Source organism: Taudactylus pleione, unplaced genomic scaffold, assembly GCF_031769625.1.
Source record: "Taudactylus pleione unplaced genomic scaffold, aTauple2 ptg000473l, whole genome shotgun sequence".
NCBI classification, from domain to species: Eukaryota; Metazoa; Chordata; class Amphibia; order Anura; family Myobatrachidae; genus Taudactylus; species Taudactylus pleione.
The window spans coordinates 11,388,834-11,402,977 of record NW_028284875.1 but is presented as its reverse complement, the minus strand read 5'-3'; the positions used below and the strand labels follow the sequence as shown (position 1 = coordinate 11,402,977).

The 14,144-nt window shown below is 46.9% G+C and overlaps 1 protein-coding gene across 1 annotated transcript in view; it reads left to right on the top strand.

The window, feature by feature from the left end:
• The window catches only part of PCNX2 (pecanex 2), a 449,190-nt gene that overhangs the window by 78,683 nt on the left and 356,363 nt on the right, over nt 1-14,144 (top strand). The window contains exons 8-9 of the mRNA XM_088448947.1: nt 11,435-11,522; nt 13,652-13,787. Of these exons, the coding sequence (XP_088305073.1) occupies nt 11,435-11,522; nt 13,652-13,787 (224 nt within the window). The remainder of the gene's footprint in view (nt 1-11,434; nt 11,523-13,651; nt 13,788-14,144) is intronic.

The following is a 14,144-nucleotide window of genomic DNA, read 5'->3' as shown; positions in this document are numbered from 1 at the left end:
GATAATACGAATACACCTCTTACACACACAAAATTAATACACCCCCACACACACTACATTAATACATCACCCCCACCACAGACATTATTAAAACACATTACAACACCCCCCCAACACCCCGCAAAAAAAATTTCACGCCTCCCCATTGCATACATACCACCCCCTAGATGACACTGGCACTTACTTTCCTCAAGATCTGTGTAAGAAGCGGTATGATTTAACGCCTGACCCCTTCCCGGCGGTTGGAATCCCGACATTAGGGTGCCGGCAGAGGGGGAAATCCCGATCGTCGAAGGTAAGTATAGTCTAACCTATTTCTAACGCCCTAACCCTCCTTTAGGGTGCCTAACCCTAACCTTGCCCCCCATTGCCTAACCCTAATCTCCCCTCTAAGTGGCTAAACCTAACCCCCCCTTTCCCCACCACCTAAACCTAAGTACCCCGGGGAGGTGCCTAACCCTAAGTCCCCCTCGGGGGTGCCTAACCCTTACCTCCCTCCCCCTAGCCTTACCCTAACCTCCTGGGGGGAGCCTAACCCTAAGTCCCCCACGGGAGCCCTAAACCTAACCCTCCCCCACTTCGATCGGGATGCCGGTCTCCCGGCGTCGGTAAAATGAGATGCCTGTCATTTAACCCTCGCAGGGATAAAGCAGTCGTGAAGTCAGCTGTCGGGATTGGGTCTCCCGGCTTCCCGACTGCATACCATCTGTGTTGTCCCTGCTGGTTTCCAAGGCACAGGAAAGGAAACAACTCAATGAGAGACATAGGGCTAGACTTTAAAAGAAGGGACGGGGTCTCGGTGTTAGGGGGCGGGGTCTTGGGCATCGTTCACGATTGGAGGGTGACTATAAAAATACAGACAGGAGGGGGCGGGGCTAACGGGAAAGGGGCTGGGTCTCGGGCAAAATAGTGAATAGTAACAGCTAGAGCGAGGATAAGAAAGGGAGGGGCCCTCCTCTCCTCCAGCCGGACCGCGGCCTCCTCCTTCCTTGTGGTCAGCCCCGCGGTCAGCCACAAAATACTGTACAGTAATAATGAGTCAGTGACACTGACAGTGTGACTCATTATTAGTACTAAAGTCTAAAAAAATGATAACGTGTAGGCGCCCTTTCCACCTGCAGCCTATTATGTCTGTGCTACAGTACCCCTACTGTATGAGAAAGCAAATACAAGCAAAACAGCCAAACAAATGCATACCTCAAAGAATTCACAATAAAATATACAAGAATCCCATCCTTTTCATGATTATCCTTATAATATTATAGAAAGTAGTCTCTTCTGTATTGTCCTTATTCAGGCAGGTACTTCCTCTGTATAACAAATGGATCTTCCTATTAGTGGAGATTTTCTATTGTCTGGCAAGTAGTCAGCTTAGGAGCCTTGCTGTCTTCTCATACTGTTCATGGGTACTACACTTTCCAGCAGTGTGTTTAGGTCATGGTCACTGCACCCTGATTTTGAAGTGCAAGACACACCAGCATACACTTTGACAGGCGGCCCAGACAGATGTTCCCTTGAATACTGCCACTGGCAATTCATGTACAGTAACTTCTGTGTGTGACTTAGTCCATAATAGTATGAAGACTTGTACAGGCTTAGCACAGTTCACGGCTATCCCACTGATCAGAATCAAATGGCTGGTCACTAGGCTCTTGGTATTTCTGTCACATGGTTCAGGAGTAAAATCTCCCCCTTCCTCAGACATTGAACATCATCTTTCATAGAGCCCATTAAATGTGTGTACATAGCACCTATATTTGTTTGTCATTATTAGTACTGCCTGGCTAGATGTGACGTAATGGAAGGAGGCAATACAAACAAGATTTTCTGTAGTATGAAGGCAAAAATTACATTGAACTGTACAGAATCGATCCAGTCTGATGTGTTTATAACAACAGAAGCAATCAATAAAAGCAACACGCAGATTGGGAAGTACTTGCAATGTCCTAGCCTGGAGTGCAGTAAGGAATTTCCTAAAACAAATTTTCAATTGCAATCAAGGTAGCAGCATCTGATGGGAACAGTAGTTACAAATTACCTAAAACAATTTTTCAAAGCTGTCCTATTGCAATCAAGGTAGCAGCATCTAAAACAAAGCTGTCCTATTGCAATCAAGGTAGCAGCATCTAAAACAAAGCTGTCCTATTGCAATCAAGGTACCAGCATCTGATGGAAACAGCATTTGCAAATTACCTAAAACAATTTTTCAAATATTGCAATCAAGGTAGCAGCATCTAAAACAAAGCTGTCCTATTGCAATCAAGGTAGCAGCATCTAAAACAAAGCTGTCCTATTGCAATCAAGGTAGCAGCATCTAAAACAAAGCTGTCCTATTGCAATCAAGGTAGCAGCATCTAAAACAAAGCTGTCCTATTGCAATCAAGGTAGCAGCATCTAAAACAAAGCTGTCCTATTGCAATCAAGGTAGCAGCATCTAAAACAAAGCTGTTCTATTGCAATCAAGGTAGCAGCATCTGATGGGAACAGTAGTTACAAATAACCTAAAACAATTTTTCAAACCTGTCCTATTGCAATCAAGGTAGCAGCATCTAAAAGAAACCTGTCCTATTGCAATCAAGGTAGCAGCATCTGATGGGAACAGTAGTTACAAATTACCTAAAACAATTTTTCAAAGCTGTCCTATTGCAATCAAGGTAGCAGCATCTGATGGAAACAGCATTTGCAAATTACCTAAAACAATTTTTCAAATATTGCAATCAAGGTAGCAGCATCTAAAACAAAGCTGTCCTATTGCAATCAAGGTAGCAGCATCTAAAACAAAGCTGTCCTATTGCAATCAAGGTAGCAGCATCTAAAACAAAGCTGTCCTATTGCAATCAAGGTAGCAGCATCTAAAACAAAGCTGTCCTATTGCAATCAAGGTAGCAGCATCTAAAACAAAGCTGTCCTATTGCAATCAAGGTAGCAGCATCTAAAACAAAGCTGTCCTATTGCAATCAAGGTAGCAGCATCTGATGGGAACAGTAGTTACAAATAACCTAAAACAATTTTTCAAACCTGTCCTATTGCAATCAAGGTAGCAGCATCTAAAAGAAACCTGTCCTATTGCAATCAAGGTAGCAGCTTCTAAAACAAAACTGTCCTATTGCATTCAAAATAGCAGCATCTGATGGGAAGTCACGTCAGTCTTTGCATGGTGTGCATATGGCTAATAAGATCTCCGATGCAATTGTAATTACACTTATAATCTAAAGCTGGGTACACACGTAAATATTTTCTGTCCAACCATCAAACTAGTTGATTGGTTGGAATGAAAATCTGGTAAGGTATGGGAGTAACTGATGATCATCATTTTGCTCCTAAATGCCAGAAAACAGATGAAAATGGTCGTCAGACAAGTTTGTAAAATGTTTGATCTAAACAATTTGTTCAAACAACAGTTTTTGTCCATTTTACGGCGTTTGGGAGCAAATTGCTGACATACCTTACCAGATTTGCATTCCAACCAATCAGCTAGTTGGATGGTTGGACAGAAAATCTTTACGTGTGTATGCATCTTTACACTTTGAATTTAACACTGACTACAGCAGCCTACGTCTATGCAGTCTTCTTGGTCACAGTTGCTTTAGGTGGTCTACCACAGTCTTTTATTTAATTTATTTAATTTATATAACTTAGTTTTTTACTGAGTAGGCAGTGAGAGGCGTGGACCCACCCTAATAGGCGTTTTCAAGTTTCTAAGCGTATTGCTACATTTTATCCTTGCCCAGCAGAGGATAGTGCTAAATTGAAATCTCATCCTCCTATAGACGCTCATATTACGCACCTTATTAGGTCGCCGTTCCTTCCTGTCCCTAACATTGCATCTCTTAAGCATCTATGGATAGAAAGCTAGAAAATTTCCTGAAATCCATTTATGTTAATGCAGGTGTTCTGGCTCGTCCAGCCCTGGCATCGGCTTATGTGGCTGAAGCTGTCGGCGGCTAGGCGGTTGCTTTAGAGTACAGGCTCACCTCAGCATTCACAGGGGTGACCTGGTGTCTTTGGTGAGGCAGCTTCCTATATCTCCAAAGCGGCCATAGACTCAGGGGTTTTAACATCTAAGGTATCAGCCTCCGCTATTGCAGCCAGAAGAGCACTCTGGTTGTGCACCTGGAGGGTCGACTCAGAATCCAAGAACGTGCTGGAAGCCCTTCATTATTCAGGAGACATTCTGTTCGGTCCGGAATTGGACAAGATGGTGGCCACTCTGGCGGCATCAAAGTCCGCTTTCTTACTGTCAGTTGCCACTCCCAGACCTAGGACTTCATTCTCTCGTTCCTTTCGTCCGCAGGGCAAAGCCAGAGGCCAGCCATTTCATAAAGGCAGGGTTCGGTCCCCAAAAGCTCCAAACTCCAAGGTAAGCAACCATGGTCCACTAGATGTCCGGCTGCCAAGCTAGCGGACAAGCCTGCCTCATGATGGGGCAGGCCTCCTCACTGAAGACCTCGGGGAGGGAGGGAGGGAGGCCGGCTTCGATATTTGGCAGGGTGGATGCAGACCACGACAGACGATAGTTTCAGAGGCTCATGTCTCAAGGCTATGCTCGAACATAGCCAGGAAAGGCAGAATCTCTAGAGGAATCTATTCGCTCTCTCGTGGCCTCAAGGGTCATTATCCCTGTTTCCCCGTCTCACAGAGGGTTAGGCTTTTACTCCAATCCGTTTCTGATACAAAAGCCAGTCGGCTCTTTTTGACCCATTCTCAATTTAAAGCATCTGAACAAGTTCCTCTGGATTCTCAAATTCTGTATGGAGTCTCTGGGGTCCATCATTCTAGTTCTGGAGCCAGGGGACTTTATGGCATCGTTGGATATCCTGGATGCCTATTTGCATATCTCCATACGAGCCAGTTACCAACACTTCCTAAGATTTGCAGTATAGACCAGACATTATCAGTTTCAGGCTCTACCTATTGGTCTGTGCACGGCCCCTCGTGTGTTCACGAAGGTCATGGCGGTATTGGCAGTCAGGGGCGTCAAGAGCCGCGCCGGCAGTGGGGTGGAGGGGTGTGACTTACTTGCCCCTTAGGCTTAAATTTTATTTTAAAAAATTATTTTTGAGTGCCAGGTAGGGGTGCACTGTGAACCCTTCAGTTCGGCGCAAAGCCAGTGGGGAGGTGCGATCAGTGTGATCGCACCCCCCATAGGCATAGGAGACAGATGCGGCTACTGCAGCATGTGCTGGGCTGCTGTGTGATCAGAGGGAGGGGGGTGCCCTCGCCGGACCCCTCTAGCAAGCCCTGGCCCGGGGTAATTGATATCTGCTCCCCCCCTCGGGCCCCTGATGGCAGCACATCTTCGCTGCAGGGACGTCAGAATCTTACCCTACCTGAACAATCTGGTTCTCCTGGCCCAGTCTCCACCAGTTCTCAGGGATCACATCCATCTCATTGTGGAGCTCTTACAGTCACACGGATGTATACTCAATTGGCTGAAATCCGCGTTAACTCCGTCCCAGGAGATGCTCCGCTTGGGAGTCTTGTTGGATTCCAGAGCTCAGAGAGTCTTCCTCCCTTCAGACAAGATCTTGACTTTACAAACCAGAATCTACTCCTTCCTAGGCCAACGTTGAGTGTCCATACACTCGTGCATGCAGATTCTGGGGACTCTTGTCTCAACTTTGGACATGGTGGAGTACGGTCAGTTCCAATCTTGGCCTCTTCAATGGGTCAGCCTGAAACGATGGATCAAGTCTCGTGCGAACCTCAAGGCACAGACTCATTCTTCCCCGAGAGGTTCGCTTCTCCCTATTGTGTTGGTTCCAGCGCTCGCATCTGGTCAAGGGCCACCCCATTTAGATCCAGTACTGGGTCTTACTCATCACCATTGCAAGCCTTCTTGTCACGATCCTGACTAATTTTTCCCATATTTTGTTAGTTTCTCCTATGTTTTACCTCTGTGGTGTTTGTTCCAGCTATTGTTGAGGTCTGATCGCTCTGTGACCACACACCACTCCCTGATGACGCAGAGGTCTGCCTGCACTGCATAGCGCATCCAGCTGGCTATGAGGCCTGTCCACACTTTTCCTGTGTCTCAGTGTTTATACTCAGCATGCCAGCATGCTGGCTACATGCCAGAGTTCCATCCAAAAATCAGTATGGGCGCAGCCTTGTTGGAATCAGTCAGCTGACTCTCCTCCACCCCTCAGAGTGCTGCTCCCAGACCATTTGATCCCAGCAACCAATCACTGAGATTACACCCCTATAAATTCCATTTCCTGACTGGCCCACATTGCCAGTACAACGTCACTTCTGCTGAAGTTACTGCTCTGTGGTTAGCTCCCAGGTACTCTGGACCTCTTTCAGAGGCGGTCGTTAGATGCAAGCGGTCGCACTGAATCAGGACGGCCGCTTGCATCCTGAACGGCCGCCTCCTTGTCGATCGCTAGCTGTGGGTTACCACCCACAGCTTAACGACCGACCAGGTTGATGGTCGTAATGGTGATCACCATCGCGACCATCGGGGCTTACGACCAGACCCTAAGGTTGGGTCTGGGCACTCGTAAGCCCCAGGGAGCTTTCTGCTCTGATGGAGCAGGAAAGCTCCCCACTGACATCACTGATGATGTCTGTGCGGCCGCCCACAAAACGGCAAGCGTTCCTTAAGGAACGCCTCCGTTTTGGAAACCACCCCCCCGGGCCGCCTACCAAACGGGGCGAGCTGTCGATCAACATCGACAGCTGCCCCTTTGGTAACGAACTCCGGAGTGACAGAATTTCTCTGTCGCTTTGGGGCTTGCGCACGCACAGTGCGGCCGTTGCGCATGCGCAGGACTAACCATCGAGTCGGTAACGAGCGCATTGGCGCTTGTGACCGACTCTGAATAAGGTCCACTGTATCTGAACGGTTCCAGTCCGTATCATTGTAATTCTAAGTCTGGTTATTAAGTCTCCAGTTCCTAGTACTCCAGTCTGGTTTTACCACAGAGACTTGCTCATCCCTACCATCTTCAGTTCCAGACGATATCTCCAATCATCGGTCCCAGGCGATATCTTCAATCATTGGTCTCAGCCGATCATCGGTCCCAGACGATGGGGGAGATGTACCAAGCTCTGGAATGTGATAAAGTGGAGAGTGATAAACGACCAGCCTGATTGGCTGGTGGTTTATCAATCTCCAGTTTATCACTTTTCAGAACTTAGTACATCTGGCCCGATATCTCCAATCATCGGTCCCAGCCGATATCTCCAATCATCTGTCCAAACCGATCCAGTATTTCAATTTATCATCATCTTTCTCAAACCGATCCAGTACTTCAATTCATCATCATCGGTCTCAAACCGATCCAGTACTTCAATTCATCATCATCGGTCTAAAACTGATCCAGTTCTTCAATTCCATATCATGGATTCTATTTCATGTATTCTACAACATCAGTTCCAATCTGATCCTGCTTCATCAATTCCATATCATCGATATCATCGATTCGGTTCATATCTGATTATTTCCAATTCAATTTCCAGTCTAATAAAGTTGTTTCCTACTGTCCTCACCTTCAGGCTAATCATCTCCAGTAGTTCCCTGCCTCCAATCTTCCCTCAACGTATGACGAAGTCCTGGCTCAAGCCACCCAGATTCAATCACGCCTCCCTACTCTCCTATTCAGCCTCCCATGCCTGTTACAACCAACCTCAACCCTCAGGCGTAACGCTCCGGGGGTGGGGGGCGGTAAGCTGTCAAGAGAGCCAGCTCTCCATCAACGTCCTGGAACTTCATGCTGTATACAGGGCCCTGTGTCAAGCACAGCATCTTCTTTGGGAACGGCCAGTAAAGATACAATTCGACAGTGCAACCGGGGTGGCTTACATAAACCACCAGGGAGGTACTCTCAGTCACGGAGCCATGCAGGAAGTCAGCCGCATTCACCATTGGGCGGAGCATCATCTTCCAGTACTGTCCGCAGTCTTCATCTAGGGTGTCCAGAATTGGGAAGCGGATTTCCTAACTTGTCAGGACATTAATGCAGGCGAGTGGGTGCTCCATCTGGACATCTTTCAACTACTAGTCCGCCGGTGGGGCCTGTCGGACATAGACCTGGTGGCGTCTCGTCACAATCATTAGCTCCTGCACCAGGGATAAAAAACCCTCTCTTGGTAGACACCGTGGTGGTTCCTTGGAACTTCCCTCAAATTTACATTTCCCCTCCGGTCTCGATGATTCCTCAGGTGCTCTGCATTTTCAAGCTAGTGGAAGGCACAATGATCCTGGGGGCGCCGGATTGGCCGCAGCGGGTATGGTTTGCACATCTGCTGGGCCTATCCATCGACATCCTCTGCAGCCGGATCTTCTGTCACAGTGTCTATGCTTCCATCCGGATCTAGCCCGTCTCGCTTTGACAGGGTGGCTATTGAGACATCCATCCTTAGAGCAAGGGGGTTCTCCAGAAGGGTATTTCGCACCATGCTGAATGCTAGAAAGCCTTCTTCAGCACAACTCTATCACCGGGTTTAGTGTACCTATTTTTATTGGTGTGCGACTAGGGGTTTTATTTTGCCTTTCCCATATCCTTTCCTTTCTGCAGGCAGGTCTGGCATTTGGCATCAGGCTTTCTTCCTTGGAGGTCCAGGTTTCGGCTTTGTCCGTTCTCATCCAACGGCACACAGCACTATTACCGGATGTGCTGATCTTTTTCCAGGGTGTTCTCTATGTTACCGTTTATGTCTCCTGTGGCTCCCTGGGACCTGTCCTTGGTTCTCAGAGCCCTCCAGTAGGCCCCATTTAAACCGTTACAGATGGTTGACTTACGCTGGCTTACTTGGAAGACAGTTTTTCTTCTAGCCATCGCGTCCGTACGGAGGGTGTCGGATTTGAAGACACTATCATGTTGCTCCCCGTTCCTTATTTTCCATTCAGACAGGGCTGTGCTGCGAACTCGCCTGGGCTATCTTCCCAAGGTAGCCTTTCCACATTAATCTAGAAATTTGGGTACCGGCTTTCCAGGTTTCGGATTCTTCTTAGTCGGAAGCTTCCTTGGATGTGGTGAGGGCTCTCCGGCTTTATGTGAAAAGGACCAGAGATATTCTCAAGTTGGATTCTCTGTTTGTCTTATATGATGTTCACAAGAGGAGCTGGCCAGCTACTAAGCAGGCCTTGGCCAGCTGCCTCTGCTTTACTATTCGCCAGGCTTACTCCTTGGCGAACCTCCCTACCCCTGCGTGGTGACGGCTAATTCCACTCAGTTAGTGGGGACTTCTTGGGCGGTGTGCTGTTGGGCTTCTGCAGAACAGCTCTGTAAGGCTACCATGTGGTCCTCTGCTCATACCTTCATACGCTTTTACGCCTTTGATACTTTTGCGTACTTGGACGCAGCCTTCGGGTGTTCTGTGCTCGCTGCAGCTCAGGAGCATCCCCGCCCATAGGGGGACAGCTTTGGAATGTACCAATGTCATCTCTGTGCCCCCTAGTGGAGGAAGAAGAAAAGGAGACTTTTGTTGATTACCTGTTAAGTCTATTTCTTCGACTCCATAAGAGGCACATTTTCACCCTGACTGCCGGGGTTTGTTTCCTTGGTGGCCTGTCTGGCTGTACTTTCCTTTGTCTGTATGGTTCTGTGTGAGTGCCGGACCTCCGTCTCCTTCTCTGACTCGCTCCTGCCATGGCCTTGCAAACTAAACTGCCTGCTGGGGGTGGGGTATAGAGGAGAGGAGCCTGAGCTTGTGGGTATTTTCAATTAACTATTTGGTGCCCAGACTCTCCTCTCCAGGCTATACCAGTGTCATCCCTGTGCCCCCTATGGAGTCGAAGAAAGATACTTAACAGGTAAGAAACATAAGTCTCCTTTTTTGCCTAACTTTAATCCTAATTGCAGCCTCAGCCTAATTCTAATTGTAACCTAAACCTAATCCTAATTGTAACCTAAGCCTAACCCTAATTGCAGCCTCAGCCTAATCCTAATTGTAACCTAAGCCTAACCCTAATTGCAGCCTAAACCTAACTTATTTTCATATATCGACATTTTGAGATGTCGACAAGCTGACTACAATCCTTCTAAAAGGCACTGAGAGCAATGTAATATAATACGTCACACATATAGAAGTGCCATCTGTAATACAGTCAGTTTTCTCGCTTTTAAAATGTAAATTATAAATATTTTCCTCCATCATCGCATATAAGATGCTCTTACGGTTTAGGGAGATGTTTCTATGTTCTCTGAAGTCTTTGGGCCTGATTCAGACCCACTCGCGAGCGGCTGTCCGCTCGCAAGTGGGTCGATGGTGTGCACTGCGCATGCGCACGACGGAGGGAGCTCCGTCGTGCGCATGCGTGAGACGCGACGAGCGAAGGACTTTCCTTCGCTCGTTGTGTCTGATCACAGGGGGCGTGCTGTCCATGTTGATTGACAGCACGCCCCCTTTGGTGGGCGTGCCTGCCAGACGGAGGCGTTCCCAAAGGAACGCCTACCGTCAGAAGCCGGCCCCACTGACATCACTAGTGATGTCAATGGGAGTGATTTTGGCTCTGATAGAGCCAAAATCACTCCTGGCCTTGCGGTTGAGAAACTCAACCGCAGGCTTCTGCTCGCACTGGCGATGGTCGCGATGGTCAAGACCATCGCGACCATCATCCTGCATGCTCGTATAGGCTGTGGGTGGTGACCCACAGCTATACGAGCGGCCAGGAGGACGCTCCATATTTATGGAGGTGGGCCCTGATTCAGAGCGAGCGCTCTGGTCAGAGCGTCCGGCTCTGAATCAGGGCCTTTATTTTAGAAAGAAAATGCAGGTGCTAACATTTGTCCTCCTCCCTCCTTTATGTGTGCTTAATTACTAGCTGGCGCATCCCTTTGAAGCATATTATGTATCTCAGTTACAAGAGCACCACTCCAGTTCTGACAGTGATTTTTTAAACATTTCTATGAATCTGTTATTTCTTGCAGGTGTTGCTGTTGTCCGTTTTCACAAAATCTATTAACTGCTGTTTATTTCTGTTTCCAAATTCTAGTAAAAACGCATATCAAGCACAAACATAGACATTGCTTTTCACTTTTATTGTGGGTTCGCTGTTAGGTCCAAGTGTGGAGGTGTGGTGCAGTGATCGCGTAATTTCGGCTACTACACAATACAGGGGACAGGACCATAATACAATGCACCGTGAATCACATTATCACAGTTCTGCAATGCCCACTTCACTGTGTAATTGGGTGTGATCAGGGAAGCTTTCTAGTCTCTCCTGAGTTTGGGAGTCTACAGGATATTCTGGAAGTTTGATTTGTGTTCCCGAATGTGTTTACTTATAGTCAGTGCAAAAATTAAATATGAAATGTTTTCAAATATGCAATATAAACATGGCAATAGGCATGTCATCACCAGGAGCATTTCAAAAAACACCAGTGTGTATGTATACTGTGCTTAGTAGATGGGAACATATGTGTGCTATTCATGGTAGAACATTCCACGGTTTGTTATATGTTGGCGTGTGTTTTATCTTTGACAGCAAATACTAGATCCTGTTCCTTGAACTGCGGCGATCACAGTGATATGCATTGCGGACACAGGAAGCCCAGCTGTGCCTCCTTAGCACAGTGAGTAATCTCTTGTCTGTGTGTCACGTGTGATATTTCTATGTATTCGCATGTTAAAGTAAAGCTACTATATGAAATATCAAAATATGTATCAAATACTTTGTATTGCTGAGGTGCATAATATTTACACAAAATAATATACATAATATATCTATTATGCTTATACATAAATATATTTGTCAACCACGCCCTATTGCACTCCTCTGTAGGAGGTACTGAAGGTGCTTCTTGCTAAGCAGGTAGAGTTGTGAGTTGTGTACTGTGAAATTGGGGCTAGGGCTAGGCCATTGATGTCACAGTAATGTAGTTCACTGCATTCTCAGATTTTTAACCAGTATAAGACCCCATCAAGGCAGTATCCTAGCGATATTGAGAAGCTTTAGCTTTCTGGAATGGGACAATGATACTTTATTATTTACTAAAGCTGCATTGAAAAGTTGGATTAACACTGGACAATGAATTTATCTTCAAGCATAATTTCTGGAAATTTCACTTTGGAGATGTAGTGGTCCCTAATTATTATAGATTTGAATATTTTTTTAAACTGAAATTTTTTGATTATATTTTTCTTCATAAAGCAAACAGAATATAACCAGTTTGATGTAGAGGATGGGTACGAGATGCCGGCGGTCAGAATCCGGCGCCGGCATCCCTTCAGGGTTAGACTTACGTCGGTCAGTATTTTAACCCTCCCCCTTTCCCTACCCTAACCCTCCCTCCCTGCCTCACCCTTATCTCCCCCCTAGTGCCTAATCCTAACCTCCCCACAACCTAAATCTAACCCTCCCTATTAGTGCCTAATCCTAACCCTCCCCCTAGTGCCTAAACCTTAACCTCTATCCCTTCTCCCAATCCTGCTACTTACCTTTGGGATTCCTGCTACTTACCTTTGGGATTCCGGTGGTCAGGATGCCAGCACCGGGATTCTGACAAGTGTCGGGAATCCGGAGCCGGCATTCTGAGTGCACAAACACAACTATAACATCACTTTACTGTAGGGACATTAACAAAGAGAAGAGGTCTGATTCAGAGGTGTATGCACTGCTGATGTCAGATTTCTTGCTACTGCACATGTGTCCCGATTGTGTCCTTGCGGAGTCACAGTTGTAATTTCAGGTGCACACAGGGAGAAGTGCAATGAAATTCTAGTGGGCATTCCTGGGTGTTGATAGGCACTTGTATTAGTGCATGCATGGTGATGGTCAGCAGCGGCTCCTACCCTCTTGGATGAGGGGGGCTGCCGCTGCCGAAGGAGTGGAGGAGATAGTCCCAGCTGGCTAGGTCCTGGTGCCTGCGCAATAGATCTGGCTCACGCGCACAAGCGTCCATGGCGTCGCATATGCGAAAATACCGGCTTCTAGAGACTGCTTTTGGTGCAGCCTTTAGAAGCCGGGTAGGTAGGGCTGCCTGAAAGTCATAGGAGCCACTTCCCACTGGAAGCACACTATATGCTAATCGCAGCCCGGACTGGAAGTTCCAGGGGGAGAAAACACGTCCCCCTGGGACTTGCTGTTCTGTGTGTGATTGGCAGATAATGCTTCCAGTCACTGCCAGTCACAGAGTGTAGTCAATGCAGTGATAGACTTCAACTGGCTCATTGAGGAAGCTGATTTTACTGGGGGAGCCACTGATGATTGTCTGTCTTATCGGCGTGTCTAAGGACGCACCAATCATTATTACTGTATATACAGATACTCACATTGGGCGTCTAAGTTCTTGCACATTTGGACGTATGGATGTACACAACGGAATTATCACCATTTGCATAAAGTCACTGACGGCCGACCACCAATGGTCGCAGCTGTGGGCACTGTTGCGTCTACCTCTGCATCAGGCCCCAAGTCTGCAATGCCCATAGTTACACAAGCATGATTCCAGAGCATGCACATTGACAAAATACCGCTCCACAAACAGACTTATGCACAGCTGTGCATCAGCCCCTGTATACTTGTAATAATGAATGATACAATTGTGGGAAGACATTTTGCCATTGAATAATGCAGACACTTGGAGCTATACCCTAAATGAATAATAAGCTTACTAAATGATAGAGATGACATAGAGTGCTACAGTTGTTATTTACATGAGGCAAAACAACCATTGTTGACATATGTATTTATATATTACAGTGAAACAGAATTCAACTCAGAAACTGAAACAATGTCAGAAAATCAGGGTCTATTTACTGATGACCCTGAAGAAGAATCTTTCCAAAAACAAGTCTCATTAATGGTTGCAAAAATAAGTCAATGCGGGACACCAGAAGTAAGTGCCTATTCCTGCTATTCATTTGTGAGTGCCCCTGACTTGGCATCATACATTTCCATATGCCCCTGACATGGCAGCAGACAACCCCATATGCCTCTGACATGGCAGCAGACAACCCCATATGCCTCTGACATGGCAGCAGACAACCCCATATCCCTCTGACATGGCAGCAGACAACTCCATATGCCTCTGACATGGCATCAGACATCCCAATATGATCCTGACAAGGCATCAGACATCCCAATCCACATCACTGCCTCTGGTTCCCACTAGAGGTTAGATTAATACTCCATTACTGTACATTAGTGTAGTGACATGACAGGCCATGACCCTCATTGGGGTCACAACCCACAC